General features: G+C 43.3%; 1 protein-coding gene across 4 annotated transcripts in view; it reads right to left on the reverse strand.

Moving 5' to 3' along the window:
• ZNF385A (zinc finger protein 385A) overlaps positions 1 to 26,758 on the reverse strand; it is a 316,674-nt gene that overhangs the window by 43,115 nt on the left and 246,801 nt on the right. For all 4 annotated transcript variants that reach the window (XM_073613634.1, XM_073613633.1, XM_073613632.1 and 1 more), the window contains one exon: positions 2,052 to 2,214. In XM_073613634.1, coding sequence (XP_073469735.1) covers positions 2,052 to 2,214 — 163 coding nt within the window. The remainder of the gene's footprint in view (positions 1 to 2,051; positions 2,215 to 26,758) is intronic.

The following is a 26,758-nucleotide window of genomic DNA, read 5'->3' on the forward strand; positions in this document are numbered from 1 at the left end:
CCAGTTCCGAGCCAAGCGTCACAGCCATATTTTTTACTGGCGAACTTTTCCTCTTACTGGCATTTACTGGCAGGAGAAAAGTGCCTGTTTTTTTACTGGCTGCCAGTAAAAATACTGACGGTTGGCAACACTGGGCAAGCCTTGTACTATAAAGCATTTCTAATTACGTTAAGAAGGTATCAGTTGATCAGTACGTTTGCTTTAACCAATACACATTATTTCTTAGCTAACTGCTTTTGATTAAAGTATAACTAAAGGCAGTTTTTTATTTTTTTTTTCTTATTTTTTGGTAGAGGAGAGATGAATTAGAACACCTAACAGTTTTTATTGCTGTCTGCGTCCCCAACTACGAGGATTCATCCTCTCCATTTGTCCTGTTTACCATTATCGTTGAAAGTGAAAGTAAAAGAAAAGCCCAAATATTGGGTTGTCCCCAGAAAAGTAAGAGGGGAAAGCTCTGGTGACGTGGGGGCCCTCAAGAGTATCCCTTAATTTGCAGGGATTTCGTCTCACTTCCTGTTTTGGCTATTCGACAGGAAGTGAAGGTGAATCTCCCCAATGGGACCAAAGATGGCAAAAAATAAAACTTACAGGGGTTATAACCCTCCCTTTCTCTATCCAAAAATGAAAAAAAAAGTTTTGCCTATAGTTCTACTTTCTCCCTCCATGAAAAATAAGGCCAAGTATATCCCCTTGTTTGCATTAGCCCTGTACAGTTATAGGTCAACTGACACAGTCCCAGCCAACACGGCTTTCCTTTAAAAGGATATGCCTAGTGTAGCACCCTTCTAGATAGGTGCTAGGTTAGGTAAACTTAGTTCAGTCTCACTGTATTAAGTTGAGCTGCATTTTATTGTTGGGTAAGTTGAGTTCTGGTTCACTGTAATCAGTGTTTAGTTAGGTCTGTTCTGTGTTTCATTGGCTGCAGGGTTGACTGCCTCCCCCTGTCTGTCTGGAAATGTTCTGAAAGGTAGAGGGCTGGGAGAGTCTAATCAGCAGCTGAATATTTATGCAGCCCTGGCCAATTCCTGGAGAGGTGCCGAGATGGTGGCTGGGAGTGTGTATAAATACTCTGAGACCTAGAACGGAAGGTTTATTTTCCCTGAGGAGGAAGATCACAGCTTGAGGGGGCTGTTTGCCACCTAGGCAAGCTTGCCATGTGTCTGTGATTTATCGGAGACCCAGCTAGGCTACCTGTGGCCTATTCTACTGAAAGTTTGCTGAAGCTGACTGACTTTTGTCTGGAAATCTAGTCTGGTGTCACTGGAAAGGTGTCTGGAAGATATTGGAAGGAGGCAACCAACAGTAGTGAGTACAGGCTGGTGTGAGAGATCATTGAGACTCTGTGCTGCTGCCATTCCTCTTGTTTAGAGACATTGTTATTCAAAGGGGACGTAGTCTGTGGTGTTCTGAAGAGTTCAGTCCACTAACTGCTTGCATGAGGACTTTCGCTCACATTACTGCAGCTGCTAAATCTCTTGTAATAGAATCAGCTCTACCTAAAGGGAATGCACCATTAGTGTCCTCAAGTTTGTTGCTAGGAGTTACTGGATTATCGTACAACTACCCTGTACCTATCCCCGGTCAAGTTTCCATGAAAGCATCAAAAAAGCATACCCCTAGACTAGTTAATGAGTCTGACGTGTCTGGCTGTGGGGCAATTACTGGGAAAAGAGCCCTCATGCTGGGGTAGCATTACAGAAGCACTGGACTATAAATTATTAGTGTGATCCAACAGAATTTGGATAGTGCACACTGTAGATATGATCTGTAATCCATTGTAAAAAACAGAAATCAATTTTATGTTTGTATATTCAATTTTGGCACCTGTAAGGAGTAGACAGTTTACCATGTCAGATAATCCATCATTTGGACACCTGAGGAGGCTGTCTAAACATCTCACCAGTAAACTGAATAAACCTTTTGACAATGAAAGGTAATGACATTACTTGAAGCATGTGCATATTATGCTGGCGGGTAAGTACAACAACATTTCTTTTGACATAGATGAGCAAAGAAAGAAAATCTAAAGTTACATCTCTCTCAGTCACCTTTGCTGTCGGTGTCACTCTCACTGGCACTGGGCACGGGGCTAATTAGAGGGGTGTTCCTGTCTCCATCTTGCGTTCCCTCTTTCTGTCGAGTCTTTGCATTCTCGATTCCCTTCACTCTCCGAGCATGCCGGTTTCCTTTATAATGAGCCTCAGCCTGACTCTGTAAAGAAACAAGATAAGCAGTTACTAAACAGAATTTTCCATACTGTCAGAACAGACCTCACTTATCAAAATACGAAACAACAAAGAACTGTCTGCTTTGTACTATTTCAGCCAATCGCGTTCAAACTTTCATTTGCCAGTTGTCATTTTTCATTGCATTTTGTAATCTGGAAGCAAGAAAGGCAGCACAGGCCACTCTTACTTGAAATCCACTGTTTGCTGGTTTTAAATACATTACAGAGAAAGGAACCTCTAAAGCATGAGAATGAACCTCCATCATTGTCTAATGTACACCTATCAATCTTCAGATGCCATGTGCACTGCCGCATAATTCCAAACGGTCCCTTTCTGTAAAATCATGTGTGTCTCTCCCTATGACAGGGCCATTTGGTGACAGCAGAAGGGATTATTTGGATGATTGGAAAGCTCAAGACTCCCCAGTCTGCTGCTGGAAAACCAAGTGCTGGATAATTGAAGCTTAGCCCTGTTTTTATGACACTTAATATACTTGTATCAAACATCTACACATCCAGAAGTTCTCTGCAACAAGTTACTTAGAACAGATTCAGCTTAGCTACAGTTGTACAGTATGTCCCTGTTCTTACCAGTTCAACCAATAAGTGAAGACAATTCAAGTAACTGGCACCATCAACTGGATGGTAAGAATCTATCTGTGCAGAGACATATGATTACCATTCATCAGATCATCACCTGATAGTACTCTCACCAGCCTGTTCTTTTAATAATATAACAGGAACAGGTTAGCAGTCATGCAAAAAAAATGATGCTCCATGTGCTTTGCCAGTCCATTTAAGAAAAGTCAGTGAAAAATTTCAAGGCTTTATTTTATTGGTTAAAAACAGATCAAATTGTGTACCTTGACGGCAGTATGCTCTTTATTCTTATGAATATCCACATGTGAGCATGCATGGGTCACATGGATCTTGGACCCCACTTGAATTGGTGAAGGGACATCTGGATGGAGGGCAAACTAGCGATTTTATTTTGTTTATGAACAATTAACTATATTGCAGGTAAATGTAGTCCACTCTAGGTTCCTGCACTTTATACATGTCAGCAGCTTTTTATTTTTGTTACAAACAAAAGTCATAGGTCAGCAAGCAAGCAAGGTCACAGATGAGAAACCGCCATCTATTAAAAAAAAAAAACAGCTAAAATAAGGTCACATGATCACACTGTCCTTCTTTCTGTTCCATAAAATGTAGCCTAGGAGAAAGAATTGCTGCAAGAGCTAGTTGGTTATAATGTAGTCATGTGACACTGGAAGGAAATTTGCTGATACCACTGGAGGGTTCTACCTCATTCTGAACCATGGTAGCAGCAGAAGTAGCCCAATCACTATCATTTTAATGTCATGCCATGGCTAAAGCCTGCTAAAACTGTAACCCAGATCATGAATGAGATCTAGAACCTGATATTTAGGAACACTGCAGAGTGATACTGTAAAAAAGGGGTCTCCAAACTTTCTAAACAAAGGGCCAGTTTACTGTCCTTCAAACATGCTGTGGCCGTTGGAAGTAGAAATTGTCCTGGTGTCAGTGGAAGTAAACAATGCATCTTTTGTACTAGGGAGCAATAGCACCCCATTGTTGGTGTCAGTGGGAGGAATAGTGCCCCTTTGTTAGTGTCAGTGGGAGATATAGTGCCCTATTGTTGGTGTCAGTGGGTGGAATAGATCCCTGTCGTTGGTGCCAGTTTGAGGAATAGTGGCCCATTGTTTGTGTCAATGGGAGAAATAGTGCCCTGTTGTTGATGTCACCACCAGGAAACATGCTCCATTGTTGGTGTCAGTGGAAGGAATAGTGTCTTGTATGAGTGGAAGGAAAGGTACCCCAAGGGCTGGATAAAGGCAAGCAAAGGGCCACATCTGGCCCCCGGGCCACAGTTTGGAGACCACTGCTGTAAAAGGTAAAGCATACTGATTTGGGAGAAGGAATTCTACAGATAAAAAAATGCTTTAAAAAAATCCATTCTAGAATATTATTGACCTTGAGAAAGCAGTACTAGCTGACAATCCTTTGGCAGTACATGCTTTATGTGAAATGTCACGGGAGCACACCCATCACTTCGGGAATCAAAAGGTGCCCCTTCTTCCCACTATACAGTTACTTTTTTATTTAAAGCGGGGTTCCACCCAAATTTTGAACAATATCTGTATGTATTCTCTTCCTTGCCTAGATGCTGACATGCCGTTTAAAAAAATTTAAATCGCCGTAATTACCTTTTATTTTTCTATTCCTCTTTGCACTTCCTGGTTCTCCTCCCGTGGGAGTAGGCGTGTTTCTAGCCTCTCCCAGACTCCTGGGAGCTAGTCTCAGGCTTCCCAGGATGCCACTGAGCATGTGCGGGAACGAGCGGTGAATGCTGGGAGCACAGCATTCACCACATCCAGGAAATAAATGCTTGTGGGCTTCAAATGCCCACAATGAATATGGAAACCGCCTGCAGTGAATAATATGTTATTCTTTCCGACGAAATCTGACACAGGCGGACATATTACACACAATATGTGAGTATGTAATGCTGAGAAGAAAAGTTTGTGAATGAACTAAAAAAAAAAAAAAAAGATAGATAGGTGGACCCCCGCTTTAATGTAAAAAAGTTCCACTTTGCTATAAAAAAAGCTGTTGCTTCCTTTATGTGACCTAAAGCTTAGGCAAAAATCACATGATTATAGCTACTAGGACCTACTAGGTGCTTAACATAATTAGAGGGTAAAAGAAGTCTGTCACCAATCAGATACAGCAAAAGAATACACATGAAACAAACAATAATAATCAGGAGCAGAGCCTTATCAGTGCAGCCCTGTTAGTGCATCTTATCAGTGCCACCTCATCAGTGGCCACCATTGCAGCCTATTAATGCCCATCAGTGCAGCCTATTAGAGCCCATCAGTGCTACCTCATCAGCGCAGCCCCCATTAGTGCAGCTTATCAGTGCCACCTCATCAGTGGCCTCCAGTGCAGCCTATTAGTGCCCATCAGTGCATCCTATTAGAGCCCATCAGTGCAGCTTATAAATGCCGCCTCATGGCCATCAGTGCAGCCTCAACAGTGCAGACTCATCAGTGCCCATCAGTGCACAATATCAGTGCACCCTTATTAGTGCCTATCAGTGCAGTTTATCATTACCCATCATTGCCGCCTCATCAGTAGCCATCAGTGCAGCCTCATCAGTGGCCATCAGTGCAGCAGCGTATTAGTGCCCATCAGTGCAGCATATCAGTGCCCATCAGTGCAGCATATCAGTGCTGCCTTATGGGCGGCTTTATGGAGGCGCCAGACTGATCTGCCTCCGGGACCCTGCCCCCCGGCCCAGTCCCCCCTTAAGTCTGGTGCTACACTAAAAGTGTAGCGCAAGCCAGCAGGGACTCTTTTCGCGCGGGAACCGGAAGGAGACTGTTTTTTTTTGTGCACAAAAAAGCCGCTCCCCTTGCAAAGTGCCGCCCTAGGCCAAGATACAACGCTGCATAAACTGTCAGAAGTGTGTATAGCACTTTCAATTTACACAGCGCTTTACATATACATTGTACATTCACATCAGTCCCTACCCTCAAGGAGCTTACAATCTAAGGTCCCTAACTCACATTCATATACTAGGGCCAATTTAAACAGAAGCCAATTAACCTACCAGCATGTCTTTGGAGTGTGGGAGCAAACCGGAGTACCTGGAGGAAACCCACGCAGGCACAGGGAGAACATGCAAACTCCAGGCAGGTAGTATCATGGTTGGGATTCCAACCAGCGACCCTTCTTACTGCTAGGCAAGAGTGCTACCCACTACACCACCGTGCCACCCAATACACACTATAATAGGATCTGTTTTGTTAATTTTTCATTTCAGAGGTAAGGTAAGAGTGATTTCTTGATAAGGGAGAAGAGATCCATCACCATTAGGTCACTAAGACCCACAGAGTGGGGTACAGTTATAGGGGGATGCCCAGGGAGCATGTCCTCCAAAGCTTTGCCAGTGTCCAATCACCTGAAGGTACCAGCCTATAACCCAAGGCAAAGGAATATCAAGCCTGCATCCTGAAATGCATGATTAACAGAAAATGGTTAACAGGGAAAGGAGAAGGCTTAAAAGGAAGCTATGGGGTAATTGTGAATGAGGGTCCGCTTTAAGCTTCACCTCTTTTTAATATGTGTTAAATATTTGTTGTTTATTATAATGAGAATTAAAACTTTTTTCAATAACACAATTCAACCAAGCTAACTGTATTATTTAAGGAAATGCACTTTGGATATAATTAATAAATGAGAATGAGGGAAAGTAGAGGTGTGGCAAGCAACAACCAATAAGAATCCAGCTGTCGTTTTTTTTCCCAATAGAAAAGAGGAATCTGATTGCTATGGACAATGTGAGTCCCATAATGGGAAAGTGGAACATGTGCCTATGGCAAGCCATCTGCCAGCTGTCATTTTCTATTGCAGCTCAGAAAATCGAATGTAACTGCTCGCTGGTTGCTGCGGGCAACATACCATATCCATAACTCCAATGTTATACACTAGTGCTGTTACACAGTGCACTACATTACAGCCTTCCTGTACTGACCGCAAACTATCCAAAATGAACACAAGTGACAGCTCAGTAATGCCTTTTCACAGTTTATCACTTTTAAGTCATTCTTTATCCATCACCATTATCTTCACACCACTTTAAGCCATTCAGTTATGATGCATTATGTATAACCATCTTCAATCTGTCTCAGACTCTGAAATGTTCCAACATTTTATTTTACTAAACCATTCATCTGGGGAATAGCTACATAAACAGAAGATGCATTTCCATTATCAACTATATGAACAACAACAAAAAATAAAGTAACTAGTTTATAGCCACCAGCCATGCTCTCATAAAAAAAAAACAAAAAAAAAAAAACATTCATGATCAAGACTTTTATGAACCCTTTTGCTAAAAATGTTATTCTGTAAAAGTGATCTTAAACATACATAACGTTCGACGTTTTTAGCCCTAATTGTGACAGTGAGATGATGAAAGTAACATGATTTTCTACCCTCTGACAATTGCTGCCTAACAAAACTGTCTGCTCTGCAAAGCCTAAAATTGGGAGATGGTAACCTGGACAATCAAGATTTTAACCATTGTATTTACCAGGATGTAAACCAGGTTAGGTTAAATTGCACTGACATTTGAAATCTATTGAGTAACAGTGATAACACTCCACTGAATATAATCAAATTGTGTGTTCTGTTATATATCCAGTCTGTGATGACACCCAGGAATTTAGCCTCAGGACCAGAACAAAATCCTAGTTATTGGAGAGATCTCGGAATTGCTGGAGGTTTAAAGACACCTTTGGTGTGAGACACTTTATTCAGTAAATTTATCTTGCTTATTTTGACTCGTACTTTCCAGTTATGCAATAAAATGTTCAGACAAATGAATACGCCTATTGGATGGCTTGGAAGGAGCATGGCCGCAGGTCAACATTCTGACATGTTTCTCTATCCCCTGTGACTTCACATTAAGACTCTTGCAGCCCTGGCTGTCTCAGTGGAATGTTGTCTGTTGATTAATAATATCTATTGCTTCCAAATGTACTGAAGTGGGATCTACGAGCAGCAGAAAGAGCGGAGACATCTGACGGACACTCCATAAGTGAAATGATTTGGTGATAAGTTGGGGGGGGGTGGCTCCTCATGTAATGGACGTTAGCATGTGTGAGAAAGCCAGCTGAGAATAACAAGTCAAGCATAACAACATTATATATACAACTGGGGAACATTATATAAACTGTTTTGATCATTTTTAACCTTGGGTCAATGATCAGTGTCCACACTTCCACACTTTTGCAGTTGTGTGATCAGTAATAGTTTACAAAACTGTCTTTTGCTTTGTATAGGTTTGTATATACAAGCAATTCAAAGTATATATATATATAAAAAAAAAAAAGAATTTACACAGAGCATACTTCTTGAGCCTATCCTACAATGGCCTGGCCCCTCACACATCTCTCATGGTTGGGCTTCACATACATGCGAATGGTTGTTTTTGGCTGTGATTAAGGTGATGAGAGAGATCACAAGACAGGCCAAGATTAGACTTTATGTCATCTTTGGCTTTGGACTTACCCCTCTAGCAAGACTCTGATGTTTAAAATAACTGCATTCCTGGAGAATTCTCTCATTCATTACAGAACCGATAACAAAGTTCCAAAACACCATGAGCACCATTCATCTCAGATCAACTTTTCATCGATGTTGTCTTAAAAACTAGACACATGACCTTATGGTTTCAATTTGCTGGCTGTGCTTGTGACAGTTTAATTTATTTTTTAAATGTGCTTATATAGTGACAGTACTGCACTATGCATTGCCGAACACATAGTTATATGGTTAGTAAGGTTAAATAAAGATACCAGTCCATCCTGAGTGAGTGTGTGTCTACAACCCTGACCCTTGTCCCTAACCCTGTACATCGCACACTCACATCAGTCCCTACCCTCAATCCAAGGTCCCCATTCATATACTAGGGCCAATTTTGGACAGTAGCCAATTAACCTACCAGCATGTCTTTGGAGTGTGGGAGGAAACTAGAGCACCCGGAGGAAACCCACACAGGCACAGGGAGAACATGCAAACTCCAGGCAGGTAGTGTTGTGGTTGGGATTCGAACCAGCAACCCTTTTTACTGCTCGGCGAGAGTGCTAACCACTACACCACTGTGCCACCCTATACCATAAAACCATTTACACAAGCCTCATCAGTGGAGCTTACGATCTAGTATCCTTACCACACTCATGTAGTGTGTTCATCACATTAGGTAGAAACCAAATGTAATTTTATTTATAATGTACAAAACACCAGCATATTACTGTTAAGTGTTCTTGAAAGGAATATTGCACTATTCATACCAGTGCAATGTGGCTCCAACCAAAAATGTCTATGAATAAAGCTGAACTCCAAGAACAAAACTTTATTTTAAATGCATTCCTCAAAAGTCACAAAGGATGTAAATCTACTTTATATGCACAAAATGCCTTTGCAAACCAACTTATTAAAGTTTAAAAACAGTCATGACATTGCCACAGTTATGCACTGTGCCAACAATAGGGCTGTGGGAGGGACCCAGCAGCTCCACCCACTACAAGCTGCCTGCAGAAAACTACAGGAGGGGCGGATATAAGACTAGTCACCCTGCACAAGGACAGAGAGCGGCAATGATCGGTCTTTATTACAGGAGTGCTTCTGCTTAGAGGCAAAGTTTCACACTGGATTGCTGCACAAATATGGAAGAAATACACAAAGCACACAAAATTCATATGCCTATTAAGATAATAGTGGCTTATTCCAGAGTTCAGCTTTAAAGCTGATCCTAATGTAATTATGTATGCATTTATAAATCAGTGAGGCTGGGTTCACACTGGTGCGACACGACAGCCGTCCTACTTTGGATCCGACTTTGCCCTGCGACATGAAGCCGGCATGTGTCCGACTTTCAATGAACGGGGATCCGACTTGGATCCCCGCCAATGCCGGCACTGTGTTTGGTATGAATCTTTAGGGGGGAACTCCGCGCCAAATTTTAAATAAAAAACCGGCATGGGTTCCCCCTCCAGAGGCATACCAGGCCCTTGGGTCTGGTATGGACCTTGAGGGGAACCCCCTACGCCGAAAAAACGGCGTGGGGGGTCGCCCCCAATCCATACCAGACCCTTATCCGAGCACGCAGCCCGGCCGGACAGGAATGGGGGTGGGGACGAGCGAGCGCCCCCCCCCTCCTGAACCGTACCAGGCCGCATGCCCTCAACATGGGGGGTTGTTGCCTTGGGGGAGGGGGGCGCGCTGCGCCCCCCCCACCCCAAAGCACCTTGTCCCCATGTTGATGAGGACAAGGGCCTCTTCCCGACAACCCTGGCCGTTGGTTGTCGGGGTCTGCGGGCGGGGGGCTTATCGGAATCCGGGAGCCCCCTTTAATAAGGGAGCCCCCAGATCCCGGCCCCCCACCCTATGTGAATGAGTATGGGGTACAGCGTACCCCTACCCATTCACCTAGGAAAAAAGTGTCAATTTAATAAAAAACACTACACAGATTTTTAAAGCATTTTATTAGACAGCTCCGGGGGTCTTCTTCCGACTTCGGGGGTCTCTCCGGTTCTTCTCCACGCTCTCCGGATCTTCTGCCGGGCTCCTCCGCTCTCTTCTGCTCTTTTGCCGCTCTTTTGCTAAAGCGGAGGAGCCTGGTCTTCAATCTTCTGCCTTCTGCCTTCTGCCCTCTTCTCCTGATGTTGACACGACGCTCTCTGGGGCTAGAATGCTCTCTGTGCGCTCTGCTCTGACTTATATAGGCGGTGACCCCGCCCCCTTATGCCGTCACAGTCCCTGGGCATGCTGGGACTGTGACGGCATAAGGGGGCGGGGTCACCGCCTATATAAGTCAGAGCAGAGCGCACAGAGAGCATTCTAGCCCCAGAGAGCGTCGTGTCAACATCAGGAGAAGAGGGCAGAAGGCAGAAGGCAGAAGGCAGAAGATTGAAGACCAGGCTCCTCCGCTTTAGCAAAAGAGCGGCAAAAGAGCAGAAGAGAGCGGAGGAGCCCGGCAGAAGATCCGGAGAGCGTGGAGAAGAACCGGAGAGACCCCCGAAGTCGGAAGAAGACCCCCGGAGCTGTCTAATAAAATGTTTTAAAAATCTGTGTAGTGTTTTTTATTAAATTGACACTTTTTTCCTAGGTGAATGGGTAGGGGTACGCTGTACCCCATACTCATTCACATAGGGTGGGGGGCCGGGATCTGGGGGCTCCCTTATTAAAGGGGGCTCCCGGATTCCGATAAGCCCCCCGCCCGCAGACCCCGACAACCAACGGCCAGGGTTGTCGGGAAGAGGCCCTTGTCCTCATCAACATGGGGACAAGGTGCTTTGGGGTGGGGGGGCCGCAGCGCGCCCCCCTCCCCCAAGGCAACAACCCCCCATGTTGAGGGCATGCGGCCTGGTACGGCTCAGGAGGGGGGGGCGCTCGCTCGTCCCCACCCCCATTCCTGTCCGGCCGGGCTGCGTGCTCGGATAAGGGTCTGGTATGGATTGGGGGGACCCCCCACGCCGCCTTTTCGGCGTAGGGGGTTCCCCTCAAGTTCCATACCAGACCCAAGGGCCTGGTATGCTCTTGGAGGGGGAACCCATGCCGGATTTTTATCTAAAATTTGGCGCGGAGTTCCCCCTCAAGATCATCTGAGCACAAGTCGCGTGCCGAAGTCGGATCATGCGAGACGGCAATCCGACTTTGATCCGACTTCAATGATAGTCAATAGGCTGAAGTAGGATCAAAGTCGGACCAAAGTAGTACAGGGAGCATTTCTAAAGTCGGAACGACTTGTGTCGGACCAGTTAGGACGGCTCCCATAGGGAAACATTAAATTTCACACGTCATGCGACATGAGCTCCCAATGTCGGAGCGTTTGTCGGACCAGTGTGAACCCAGCCTAAAGGTGTATTTTTAAATGTAGCTAACTTAAAGCAGAGTTCCAATATAAAAAAAAAAAAAAAATTAAAAGTCAGCAGCTACAAATACTGCAGCTGCTGACTTTTAATAATCTTACACTTACCTGTTCCAGGGTCCAGCGATGCGGGTGAACGAAGCCCCGCTCGTCTCCCCCTCCTCTTTGTGGCGCTGGCATTGTCACTGTGGGCGCCCGGCTATGGCTTCACAGCCGGGCACGCACTGCGCATGCGCGAGCCGTGCTGCACGCTGTGACTGGCCGGGCAATCATCTGGGACCTGTAACGTGTCACAGATGATTAGCGAGAGTAAGGGGGGAGAGGTGATCTCCCTTCCGACGGGAGGAAGTGGGAGCTGGAACCCTCTAAAAAGTGGGTTTCTGCTCCCCCCCCCAAAACAAATGACATGCCAAATGTGGTATGTCAGGTGGTCACCTTCCCTTAAAGGGGAAGCTCCATTTATGGGTGGAAGTCTGCTTTAAAGTAGTACTAACATCTAAATGTTTTTCCTCAATGGCTTCTCTGCATTTAGGTAACAAAATACCCCCCTCCTCTGTCACTAAACACTTACCCGACTTCATGTCACCCCTCCATCGTTGTTTCCAGCTTCAGTGTAAGTCCCCTCAGGGCAGCAGAGCCCTAGGCTCCTACTGATGTCATACAAACATCTCTGAATAGGGAGTGGGAGCATTGCTTTCCGCCATTGTGGGTCTATGGATGCACACAGCTCGGCACAGGACCCGACGGGAGCTCACACACACAAATGTCTCCTTAGTACTCAACATTGGCAGCCTGTTCATGAGGGGCACACGGGCGGGGTTTTTTGTTTTTGAAGCATGTGATTAGAGCCAGAGGCTCTAATAGGCTTCAAAAAAGGGGGGGCTCGGGGGGCGCCCGGGGGGAGCACTGCGTTCTGAGCCCACCCAGTTGTGTGACAATCACCCAAACCATCCTCTCCGCTCTTCTCAAGACCTCCTACTCCCAAGCCCTCTTGTCTCCTCCACCCATGCTCGTCTCCAGGATTTCTCTCCCATCCTCTGGAACTCGCTACCTCAACCTGTCCGGCTATCCCTTACTCTTGCTACCTTCATGCGATCCCTGAAAACTCATTTCTTCAGGGAAGATTATCACGTCTCCAACTAATCTTTTACCTCTTCTATCAGCTCATTCCCCACAGCTACAACCTTTTGTACCACCTGCCCCACCCTATTAGATTGTAAGCTCTTCTGAGCAGGGCACTCTTAATCCTCTTGTATTTTATTGTATTATAAATGCATTGTCTCCCTTTTATATTGTAAAGTGCTGCGTAAACTGTTGGCGCTATATAAATCCTGTATAATAATAGTGAATGAATATTCACTATTTTCACACTGGTTCTCCTCCAAGCCAATCAGGAAGAGGGTCTGAGACCCGTTCCCCGATTGGCCAAAAGGAGAAGTGTTCCAATTGGCCGCCAAGAAGCCAATGTGATACCTGCGGAGGATAGCAGGGAAAGAGGAAGCCGCCCGTGATGCCGAGAAAGAGAGCAGGAGAAGCCGCCTGTGATGCCGAGGAGGAGAGCAGGGGAATGTGAAGCCGTTGCCCGGGTGAAGCACTGCCCACCATAGAGATGGGGTAATTGCTCCGTTGCTGCTGATGACCCGACCGACTGGACCGGGGGGGGGGGTGCACTGTTTGCCGCCACCACTGTTACTCAGCTTGCTATAGGAGGCACCCGAAGGAGGGGAAGAGACCACAGCGATGGCAGAGGACTGTGAGAGGAGGAGGAAATCGACATTTCTGAGCATTATCGATGCCTAGAGCAGATAAGTGCTACTTCTTTTTTATTACATTTTTTTTTTTTAATTTTAGTGTCACTTTAAGTACCTGTACATGAAATTAGCCTCTTTAATTGTCCTGTACAGAGGTGTGTTGCATCTATATAAGCTAACAAGGTACACGCTGATAGGAGAAGCAGAGTGAGTAGAGAGAATATGTCATCAATCTTCCAATGGGGACAGTAGTTCTGGTCACCTGGGGGTCCCCAAGGAATTTCCATAATTTGCAGAGCTTTCCTCTCACTTCCTGTTTGGCTATGGGACAGGAAGTGAAGGGAAATCTCTGCAATGGGACACAGACAGCAAAACATAAACTGACAGGGATTATAACTCTCCCTTACTCTATCCAAAATGGGAAAAAAACTTTTGCCTATAGTTCTACTTTAAGTATACTTCCTGTACATGTAATCATACTTGAAGCATGTGCAGCCTATACAGTCTAATGTCCTTATGACCCTACCGGCATACAGACACATCAGGGACATCGTGCTTTTGATCGGTGGGAAGACATTACAGTATCACCTAGAAACTCATGCAAACATTACAGGAATATTCAAACATCATAAGGATGATGTCCCTAGTGGTAACTCAACTCAACATACTGCTTTACAATACAATTAACTTACTGCAATGTCTGTCTAGATCAATACATTAATTCTCATGCATTTGTATGACTCCTACTAGTGTCAACATAGACTGAGCATCCAATGCAATTTTGCACATAAGGCCTCGTTCACACAGGGCGTATCAATGCACCACATGGGGACAAAGATGTTGCTTCCAATCTGACATTAGTGCAGGTGCATGGCCCCGAACGCACACTGGTTGCATTCGGGGCCATGCACCCACACTCGCATGAATGTCAGATTTGGAACATTGTCTGTACAGCTGCTACATCCCAATTGAAATCATTGGTACTTCCTGTATGGGGATACACTGAACACCTGTGCATCCCCGTGTGGGTAAACACAGACCTCACACAGGGTACGCATTGATAGGCCCTGTATGAACAAGGCTTATAGCTGAACTCCAGGCAAACAGCTAAATATACAGTTTAAAACATACTGGGAGCTATCTTACCCGCTATAGCCTAAAATCCAACAAAGTTTGTTCAAAAACATACCACGGCCCTGCTAATTGGACAATGCACACTGATGAGGTCATCTCTCTGCTTATTCTGCTTTCTTCTCCTGTTATTACATGTGCATTGCATCAAAGCCCTAAACAAAGGACCAGTACACTGTCCTTCAGACTCTGTGGGGGCTGGACTGGGGCCAGTAGGAGTAGAAAATGTCCTGGTGTCAGTGGGAATAAGCAATGCCTCATCATTGGTGTCAGTGGTAGGAATAGTGCCCCATCGTTGGTGTCATTAGGAGAAATTGCATCCCTTCATTGGTGTCAGTGGGAGGTCATATGCCCAACTGTTGGTGTCAGTGGAAGGAATAGAGCCCCGTCGTTGGTGTTAGTGGGAAGAATTGGGCCCCATTGTTGGTGTCATTGGGAGAAATTGTTCCCCTTTATTGGTGCCATTGGAAGAACATATGCCCAATTGTTCGTGTCAATAGGAGAAGACGTGCCCAATTGTTGGTATCAGTGGGAGGAATAGTGCCCCAAGGTCCAGATAAAAGCAAGCAAAGGGTCATATCCGCCCGCCCCCCGGGCCACAGTTTGGAGACCACTGGTGTAGAGGATTACTGGAGGCTGATTGTTTATATAACACTAAATTGTGCTGAAAACATAACTGCAATAATGACGTTTTTATAACTCTGCAATGTTCTTATTTAAGCATACCTTTTACAATAAAATAACAAGATTACAAAAACGTCAAATATCCAATTTTCTATGCAGATCCAGAAAATTCCACATACGTAATTACAAATGTTAGAAGCTATTTCACAAAGTAAATTTGTTTTACATTTACTGGTTTAAAGTACTGTAAAAGTTTTTAAGGAGTTTAAATTGAATGTCACATTACTTTATCACTTCTATTGCTATCTACTATGACAGGCAAAATGCATTATCAACAGACTAATAATATGAAGAATTCAGAGCAAGTGTGAATGGAGTGCCTCATTTTGTAAATGGGAAAGCATGTAACGCAACAAACTGATTGTGTAATAAGCAGAGGACAACGACAAACAACACATGTAAGAAGTGATAAAGGCTAGAAGACAGCAGATTGTAAGAAAAGTAAAAAAACAGAAAAGATCGTGGGAATAAAAAGCAGAATAAAGCAGCTGAAGAGCAGAAGGAGAGAGCAGTTTTCCCTTTTGGCTGCCATTGATTTGACATACGCTTAATATCCCCCCACGCTGCCTTAGTTCAGTGTTTGGATAACTGGGGATTAACAGGAAGTCGCCTCTGATAAAAAAAATCTTGGCTGGACTTCGCCACAACACAGCAGCAACCTCTTGGGGCAGAGAGGAATCTGTCAGCCCCCTCTCTGCCAGTTAGGATAGATTTTTAGTACTATGGGGCTAGCCAGAAAGAAGGAAAATGAGGAGGATCTCTGCTTGTTGACTTTTTAATCAAAATGATAATTAAGCTTTATAAACTCCATATGAAAAATGTGTTTTAACCAGTGTAATTAAACAGTGGTTTGAGCCACAATCAGAAACAGCGATAAAATATTTTGTAACCATGAGCTAATTCATTGTGTAGAACTGAAGAACTCATGTGGTGGGGTCATGGGGAATGATGAACGTTTCACTGCAATTAAGGCGCACTTCATCTGTATTAAATTATATCCATATTTTTTGTAGTAAATGTGACACATCACCAGGTTCCCTGAGGTAACTTGATTAACACCATTTAGAATGTACATCTCCGAAAAATTGCTGTCTGTTGGTGCTATTATCTGTTCTGGTCTAGTTGGAGGATTCTGTGGAACAAACTAAGGCTAAGTTCATAGTGCCGTGATCCGATTTTGATCTAATTTTCAATATGATTATGTAGTGTAACTTGGAAGCAACTTAGATGTACAGTACATCTGGAAAGTATTCACATCGCTTCACTTTTTCCACATTTTGTTATGTTACAGCCTTATTCCAAAATGGATTAAATTCATTATTTTCCGCAAAAGTTCTACAAATAATACCCCATCATGACATGAAAGATGTTTGTTTGAAATCTTTGCAAATATTAAAAATGAAAAACTAAAAAAAAAAAAATCACATGTACATACAGTTGTGCTCATAAGTTTACATAATTTTTGATTTCTTGGCCATTTTTCAGAGAATATGAATGGTAACATAAAAACATTTCTTTCACTCATGGTTAGTGTTTGGCTGAAGCCATTTATTATCAATCAACTGTGTTTACTCTTTTTAAATCATAATGGCAACAGAGTGTGTGTGTGTGTATAAAAGGTCAATGAGTTTCTGGACTCCTGACAGACCCTTGCATCTTCCATCCAGTGCTGCACTGACGTTTCTGGATTCTGAGTCATGGAGAAAGCAAAAGAATTTTCAAAGGATCTGCAGGAAAAGGTAGTTGAACTGTATAAAACAGGAAAGGGATATTAAAAGATATCCAAGGAATTGAGAATGCCAATCAGCAGTGTTCAAACTCTAATCAAGAAGTGGAAAATGAGGGGTTCTGTTGAAACCAAACCACAGTCAGGTAGACCAACTAAAATGTCAGCCACAACTGCCAGGAAAATTGTTCGGGATGCAAAGAAAAACCCACAAATAAATTCAGGTGAAATACAGGACTCTCTGAAAACATGTGGTGTGGCTGTTTCAAGATGCACAATAAGGAGGCACTTAAAGAAAGATGGGCTGCATGGTCGAGTTGCCAGACGCAAGCCATTACTATGCAAATGCCACAAAGTATCCCACTTATAATATGCCAAACAGCACAGAGAAAAGTCTCAAACCTTCTGGCACAAAGAAATTTGGAGTGATGAGACCAAAATTTAGCTTTTTGGCCACAACCATAAACACTACATTTGGAGAGGAGTCAACAAGGCCTATGATGAAAGTTACACCATTCCTACTGTGAAACACGGAGGTGGATCGGTAATGTTTTTGTGGGATGTGTGAGCTACAAAGGCACAGGAAATTTGGTCAAAATTGATGGCAAGATCAATGCAGTATGTTATCAAAAAATACTGGAGGAACATTTGCATTCATCAGCCAAGAAGCCGTGCATGGGACGTACTTGGTCATTCCAACATGACAATGATCCAAAACACAAGGCCAAGTCGACCTGTCATTGGCTAAAGCAGAATAAAGTGAAGGTTCTGGAGTGGCCTCAGATCTCAGTCTCCTGACCTCAATATCATTGAGCCACTCTGGGGAGATCTCAAACGTGCAGTTCATGCAGGACAGTCCAAGAATGTACAGGAACTGGAGGCTTTTTGTCAAGAGGAATGGGCAGCTTTACCATCTGAGAAGATATAGAGCCTCGTCCACAAATACCACAAAAGACTTCAAGCTGTCATTGATGTTAAAGGGGGCAATACACTGTATTAAGAACTTGGGTATGTAAACTTTTGATCAGGATAATTTGGGTAGTTTCTGTTGCCATTATGATTTAAAAAGAGTAAACACAGTTGGTTGATAATAAATGGCTTCAGCCAAACACTAACCATGAGTGAAAGAAAAGTTTTTGTGTTATCATTCATATTCTCTGAAAAATGCCCAAGAAATCATAAATTCTGCCAGGGTATGTAAACTTATGACAACTGTAAGTATTCACAGCCTTTGCTCAAAACTTTGTTGAAGCACCTTTGGCACCAATTACAGCCTCAAGTCTTTTTGAGTATGATGCTACAAGCTTGGCACACCTATTTTTGGGCAGTTTCTCCCATTATTTTTTGCAGGATCTCTCAAGCTCCATCAGGTTGGATGGGGAGCATCGGTGCACAGCCATTTTCAGATCTCTCCAGAGATGTTCAATCGGGTTCAAGTCTGGGCTCTGGCTGGGCTACTCAGAGTTGTCCCATAGCCACTTCTTTGTTATCTTGGCTGTGTGCATAGGGTCATTGTCCTGTTGGAAAATGAACCTATGCCCCAGTCTGAGGTCCAGAGCACTCTAGAGCAGGTTTTTATCAAGGATATCTCTGGACATTGCTGCATTCATCTTTCCCTCTATCCTGACTAGTCTCCCAGTTACTGCCGCTGAAAAACATTTTCACAGCATGATACTGCCACCACCATGCTTCACTGTAGTGATGGTATTAGCCAGGTGATGAGCAGTGCCTGGTTTTCTCCAGACATGATGCTTGCCATTCAGGCCAAAGAGTTCAATCTTTGGCCTGAAAAATTTTGTTCCTCATGGTCTGAGAGTCCTTCAGGTGCCTTTTGGCAAACTCCAGGTGGGCTGTCATGTGCTTTTTACTGAGGAGTGGCTTCCGTCTGGCCACTCTACCATACAGGCCTGATTGGTGGAGTGCTGCAGAGATGGTTGTTCTTCTGGATGGTTCACCTCTCTCCACAGAGAAATGCTGGATCTCTGTCAGAGTGACCATTGGGTTCTTGGTCACTTCCCTGACTAAGGCCCTTCTCCCCCGATCGCTCAGTTTGGCCGGGCGGCCCACTCTAGGAAGAGTCCTAGTGGTTCCAAACTTTTTCTATTTACAAATGATGGAGGCCACTGTGCTCACTGGGACCTTCATTGGCGCAGAAATTTGTCTGTACCTTTCCCTAGATCTGTGCCTCGATACAATCCTGTTTTGGAGGTCTACAGACAATTCCTTGGACTTCATGGCTTGGTTTGTACTCTGACATGCACCATTAACTGTGGGACCTTATATACACAGGTGTGTGCCTTTCCAAATCATGTCCAATCCACTGAATTTACCACAGGTGGACTCCAATCAAGTTGTAGAAACATCTCACGGATGATCAGTGGAAAGTGGAAAATAATGAATTTAATCCATTTTGGAAAAATTCTGTAACATAACAAAATATGGAAAAAGTGAAGCACTGTGAATACTTTCCGGATGCACTGTAGTCTGCAGATTCTATTGGGCCAAAATTGTGCTGGAATCGCACCAAATTAGTACAGAAATCTTTTCCAAGATTGTGCTGTTCTGGGTTGATTTCCACTGTCGTGTGATCATGTGTGACTCAAATCGCATCTGAAATTGCACCAGTGTGAATGGAGCCTTAAAGAAAACACTGGAGGTTATTTACTAATGGAAAATCCAGTTTGCACTGCAAGTGCACTTGGAAGTAAAGTCGCTGTAGATCCGAGAGGGACATGCAAGGAAAATAAAAAACAGCATTTTAGCTTGCACATGATTGGATGTTAAAATCAGCAGAGCTTCCACTCATTTCAGATTTATCCCTTAGACTGCACTTTCAAGTGCACTTGCAGTGCAAAGTAGATTTGCCTTTCGTAAATAACCCCTACAGTGTTGCAGTGGAAGTCATAGCAGGCCCTGGCAGGAAAATGGTTCAGACAATCTCTCTAAGCCCATCCTTGTTGCTCAGCAAGTCCTTCTCTGCATAAGTTTACGAGGGCTTTTTGATACTGTCCTAGGCACGCCTGTCTCAAATACTCTCTTGCTGCCCTGGCTCTCATTATTTCATTTGCATACACATTCAGGTAAACAGCCACATCATGTCCTTTGACATAAGCAGAACCATTAAAGTAGAACTATAGGCAAAACATTTTTTTCCATTTTGGATAGAGCAAGGGAGGGTTATAACCCCTGTCAGATTTTTTTCGCCATCTGTGGCCCATTGCAAATATTTACCTTAATTTCCTGTCCAATAGCCAAACAGGAAGTGAGAGAAATTCCCTGCAAATTAAGGGAACTCCTTGGGGCCCCCAGGTCACCAGAGCTAGTGTCCCCCTTTGAGGATTTCCCCTCTATTACTTTTCTGGGGACAACCCCAAAATTTCGGATTTTCTTTTACGTTCACTTTCAATGATAATGGTAAACAGGACAAATAGAGAGGGGGAATCTCCTTATCGGGGGACACAAACAGCAATACAAACTGACAAGTGTTCTAATCCCCCTCCAATCTATCCAAAACAAAACAAGTTTTGCCTTTAGTTACACTTTAACCACTGAAAAGTTATGGATTGTAATGCTGCATCAAAATATACATTTGTCTGTTCTTCACTATCGTGAAATGCACTTAGCCTGTAATTTTATGATCTCAAACACAGGCTGAATGGGCATCATGGTTGCCCATGTTTAAAAATTATTCTGATTCATCAAAAAGGTTGGTCTCTCCTAGACAGTTTCCATTTCACGTCCTACTGGAACAAGGGGTCTGTAGGACTGAAAACACACAAACCACATTAGAGTTGTACACACAGGGTTTAAAAAGCAGTTCTTGGTATGTGTTTCTGAAACCTTCTGACAGCTGACACCTCATGCTCTAAAGAATTGAACACACAAATATCAATGGCAAGAATTCTGCTTTACACTGTGCCAAACTGAAAGGAGCATGGACTGTGACTACTTTGTTAATTATGTGATGGACATGGGGCCACCAGGGTGATTTTTAAAATAAGATATTCTTCTGTATGAATGTTTCATAGCCAAAGGAAAGGGGCAACAAGGGACAACATGGCACAAATGCAACAAGATGGTTAACTTGGTAACATCACTGTAAAATGTGATTACTTAATACATATTATATAAACTCAGCCATTTGTGGTCTGAACTCTATTCAACCCAAAATCCACAATAAGGCACAATGCAGTCTCCATTAATTGCTGGATTACCACACAAACAGCTGTTGCCTATTTGTGATATAAGTGCAATTTACATGTTCTTATACTTCTGCAGTCCTTACTGATTCTTGCATGCAGGGTTAGCTAATGGCTGGATCATATTATGCGAAGCTTCTGTACTTGTTATATTTTTTTGCCTTTTGCAGTGTGCCATTTTGCCAAGTTTGCCCCCCCCCCCCCCCCTTTGCCTGCAGCCTTCTGGGACATGAACATGCTGGATCCTTGGACAAGAAAGCGAAGAGACCTGATTTTTCTCTGCAGCAGTTACAGGTCTTCTGCCCATCCCCAACAACTGAAAGGACAGTGAAAGAGAGTATCACTCTGCTCTCTTCTCCAGTCAGCACGCTTCTTGTCGTCACATGAGCACTACAGCTCAGCTTATGGGCTCCTTGTGCTGCTTCATCCTCCTCCAGTCTCAGCTCTGGTGTATAGTGAATGCAAAAAAGCTGATACCAAGTAAAGTTCAAGTACTTACACTGCTTTAAAAAAAAACTGCTGAATCCTACAATGAGACAAAATCTACCCTTGCAGTGGGGCCCCTAGCACTACAAGGATTAAATGCTCTTTTATTCTAGGGGTGTAGGAATAAGCAGTATTACTTACCATATATACTCGAGTATAAGCTGACTTTTTCAGCACATTTTTTATGCTGAAAAAGCCTCCCAGGGCTTATACTGGAGTGAGGGTCTCCCGCTGTGTCATGCAGTCTTAACTGTTCGGCGGCCGTCCACTGTAACAAAGCCCCGTCTCCTCCTCTTCATCCGTGATAGACAGAACACTGATACAATGCTGGGAAACTGAATCAGTGTTCCGTCTATAACGGATGAGGAGGAGGCGAGGCTTTGTTACAGTGGACGGCCACCGAACTAAGACTGCAGTTGCATGACACAGCGGGAGACACCCACTGTTTGTAATCAAAGGTACAGGTGGGCACAGTGAGGCTGCAGATGGGCACAGTGAGGCTACAGATGGGCACAGTGGGGCTGCAAATGGGCACAGTGAGGCTGCAAATGGGCACAGTGAGGCTGCATATGGGCACAATGAATCTGCAGATGGGCACAATGAGGCTGCAGATGGGCACAGTGAGGCTGCAGATGGGCACTAAGGATACAGGTGGGCACAGTGAGGCTGCTGGTGGGCACAGTGAGGCTGCAAATGGGCACAGTGAGGCTACAGATGGGCACAGTGAGGCTGCAAATGGGCACAGTGAGGCTGCAGATAGGCACTGATGATACAGGTGGGCACAGTGAGGCTGCAGATGGGCACAGTGAGGCTGCAGATGGGCACAGTGAGGCTGCAGATGGGCACAGTGAGGCTGCAGATGGGCACAGTGGGGCTGCAGATGGGCACAGTGAGGCTGCAGATGGGCATTGTTTACCAGTAGCTGCTGCATTTCCCACCCTAGGCTTATATTCGAGACAATACCTTTTCCCATTTTTTTGTGGTAAAATTAGGTGCTTCGGCTTATATTCGAGTATATACGGTACCTTAAGCAGGCTTCCTCAATTCATGTGGCCGGTCGAGCGCTGCCACCTCTCTAAGGAGCTTCAGACTGCAGTTGCATGCTCACCACCTCACATACGATGCAGGGTTAATAGCCATTTAATGCAGGGTTAATAGCCCTGCACTATACATAGTGACATCCAGGAACAGCCAATGGCCCAGAGCTTGAAGACAGCACAAAGTCAGGAATAGGGTGAATAATACCCCTAGATTAAACACTTTTCAAATGAAGCCCTCCAGTGCTGAGTTGTCATCGATCCTGGCGCTTCCTTCTTTGCCCAGTCTTCCTTTCGGGTTTGCACTTGCTGTCCCTCTTAATGGCCCGGGCCATGATGGTGTCACTCCTGCATATGTGCCACAATCGCAGCACAGTATGCAGAGCACACTGCACATGCAAAGTCAGCCTCAGCTGGAGAAGACCTCCTAACCAGTGCATGTTTAGGAGATATTCTCTGTACCTACAGGTAAGCCTTATTATAAGCTTACTTGAAGGCATACGTTTTATGTAAGAGTGTACTACCATTTTAAATGTGAACATTAAAGATATTTTTAAGAAAATATTTGATTTTCTTTCACCTGAGATTCTATTTTTTATTCTGTACTTTTGCTGTGACCTAATATAAACTACGAGAAAAAATCTGAACTCCAGTCAAACACTTAGCAGCGTAACCCAAAGAGAACATTATCATTAGAAGAAAACGTCACTTTTAACCATATTTTCCATAATGACCATCATGTATTTTTAAACTCACTTTATTGTAAGACTCTGCTCTTTTTAAAAGCCTTTTCGAGCAGTGTTTCACAAGGCCATGCCAGCAATGAAACTCAAAGGTCAGTTTAAAACAATGAGGAATGTTTTTTAAACCCTGTACAGTATATGATGAATGCCACACACAATCATTCCTGCTGTTTAGTGAACTTTTATTGATGAACCACAGATAAATTCAGACATGTTTCGCAACGCAGTCTTTAGGCATTACTCAGCAACTAAGCACTACTTCACAAACCCCTGAAATATTAGTTACCTTACAATAGTTAGAGCCGGAACTGCCATGCTGTAGCCATGAGAGACAGAGCAGTTCGGACTGGCAATTTTTTTTGGAAGCTTCCATATGCTCCATTAGTTACTCTATCTCACAATATTTTTTTCTTAAAAATGTTTAATTGACAAAGAAAAATATAGAATAGTTGATGAATAATCTTTTTCTACTACAAATGTGCATTTAAAGTGTTTGTTACCCTAAAAAAAAAAAAAAAAAAAAAAAAAAAGATCCTATTCCCTAAAAGCATGTTATACAGCACAGTGCTTGGGCTGTGTCATTTGGCCATCTGTATATCCTTAAAAACCTGGCTGATCCTGCCTGGTTCTGCCCTCCCCCTGTAAACTGACCACGGTTTATCATAGCTGCTAAGCCCTGACACCGTGGTCAGTTTACGTGCCTCCGTCATCCGAAGCTCTGCTCTGTCCCCCTCTCCCCCCTCCCATCCCTCCCTCCCTGCTGTCAGCTTGAGACACTGCCAACCCCTTCCCGCCTGCTGCTATAAAAACTATAACCTATTCATCCCATCCCCTCTGTTATATAACAATATGTGTCCCAGTTTCTTATCTATATAAAAAAGATTTGTACCTTACATCAGAGCATCTCCCGGCATTTATATGACCATGTGGCTCTCTCTCTTCCCCTCCTCTCCAGCTGTTGTCAGCGGGTGTTCTCAGTCCCTCCCACTGTAGCTGTCAACCGGGGAGAGGAGAGAGCCGAGGAGTCACATGAGCGCCGGGAGACGCTCTGATATAAGGTACAAATCAGCATCTTTTTTATATAGATCAGACACTGGGACACATTTTGTTATATAACAGAGGGGATGGGATGAATAGATTATAGTGTCTTAACAACCACTCTAAAGGGAAGTTGTACTTTTCCCATACTAGACGTTGTGAAATTCTGCTGCCCTTGGCCTTTCTGGTCTTGCTAAGAATTAGGGCTTGCTTCCAGTTCGTGACTGCAACACGCTTATTAAATTCCTCATGCATAATGCCCCAGCTGTGAAAATCCTTTTGTCCCAATAAAGCCTGCTTTATTAGTCAAATTCGAGAATCAAAATTGTGATATTGACAGAAACAGGAACAACTGAGATGTAAAAAGCATGTGGCACAATAACAACTATTTCCAGGAAAACCACTTCCTAGTCGATTAACAGCATTCATTCTTCAGAATATTGGTAGAAAAATATTTAAATGTTTATATTAGTTGACTGAACATGGTTAGCTATAACAAGCTTACTTCAAAAAATGACCTATGTTAGTAACAGAGACATCCTCAGACATGTTGTCAAAGAGTTTCAATTATATCCACCACCTTTAGTGTGCCAAATCGCTGTCATACAATTAAGCCTTTCTGTAGCTACAGTGATTAGTAAGTCGCTCAGAATCTGTTTATGCGTGACAAAATCACTTAATTAAGACTATACGCTTATCAGAGATCCTTGAGAGCAATGTCATTCTATAGTAGAACACTGGTGAAGTCACAATGTCACCAATGTTAAGAAGGAGAGGCACAGGATTGTTCATTATAAGGAGAAAAGAAATGAAGGCACTTTTGGGGATACTCAGCAGCTCATTTACTGTAGTGCAAAACAGGAAAGTTGATGTGGGAGGTAATTAAACCAAGTTTTACAGCTTTCACGCAGAAGCACGCAAACAGGGGCTGAGTGTATAAATAGAAAGTCCTAATTATTTTGTTAAGTAAAAGGGAGTTGCGAAAAAAGATAAGTTTAGCTGCAGAACAAAAATAGGATTTAGCTCTGATACATGGTGTCTTTCAATTAATCTAAGCAACTCCGTAGGACTCTAGAAATGAGCTAGGTGCTAAGTGCAGTGATTAGATGTTGGAAACTCGTTTTTCCAAGAGCTTACTCAACTGAAACAAGCGGGGAACTTCCCCTAATAAATATCATATCATGTGTGTGTATCTATCTATCTATCTATCTATCTATCTATCTATCTATCTATCTATCTATCTATCTATCTATCTATCTATCTATCTATCTATCTATCTATCTATCTATCTCAATGGCATACTGCAGGAGGATGTACATCGTACATATGGGGATACAGGGTCTAGAGCTGATGGTTAGTATAATTCATCCAGACAGGAAATTTAGAAAAACACTATATAAAGCCTGATTTTAAATGAGTGTACACTCCTTTAATACAGTAAGAGCATCCATTTTCAGATTCAGAATACTTTATTTATCCCAAAGAGAAACAGCAGTTATACCCAACAAAGACAAAGCAAAATCACAATAACAAACAAAATAGGAGTCACCAATAACACCAATTAAATATATATGATAACCGTGAATTGAAATAAAACCAATTAAATACTGTATTGTAATAAACATACCATCCTATTAATACACTACATTGAATAAATAACACAGGTTTAACAAATAGCATAAGAGTCAAACTAGAAAAATGCAAAAAAATTCTAAAAATTCTTACACATAAATTAACCGGACACCCACATAAAATAAAAACAACATAAAAATCTGGATCATAAGTTCAGATTAAAATCCCTGCATCAAACACTCACAGAGAGGAATTATATACATATATGTAATTAGATGGCCACAGGCTAAAATATTGTGTAGTAGGTGGGAGCAGTTGTCCATGATTGAATGTACCTTGGACAGAATCCAACTCCAATCCAGAAACATCACTGGCCTTGGAGATCTGCTTATTGAGTGTGTTGGTGTCGGCCACCCTTAGCCTGCTTCCCCAATGTGCCACTGCACGCAGGAGAGCACTGCCCACCACAGACACATAAAACATTTTCAGCATAGTCCGGCAGATGTTAAAAGACCTTAGCCTTCTCAACAAAATAGTGGTGGCTCTGTCTCTTCCTATAGGGCACTTCAGTGTTCTTATTCCAATCCAGTTTAAGTTTAGATTTCCCATAAAATGATTTTGCTGTGAGGCCAATCATACAGTTAAGTAGGCTGTACAAGAAAAAGGAGTAAGAAAAAAATGAGGTCATTCATAAAAAA

The sequence above is a fragment of the Aquarana catesbeiana genome, linkage group LG02, assembly GCF_042186555.1.
Source record: "Aquarana catesbeiana isolate 2022-GZ linkage group LG02, ASM4218655v1, whole genome shotgun sequence".
NCBI classification, from domain to species: Eukaryota; Metazoa; Chordata; class Amphibia; order Anura; family Ranidae; genus Aquarana; species Aquarana catesbeiana.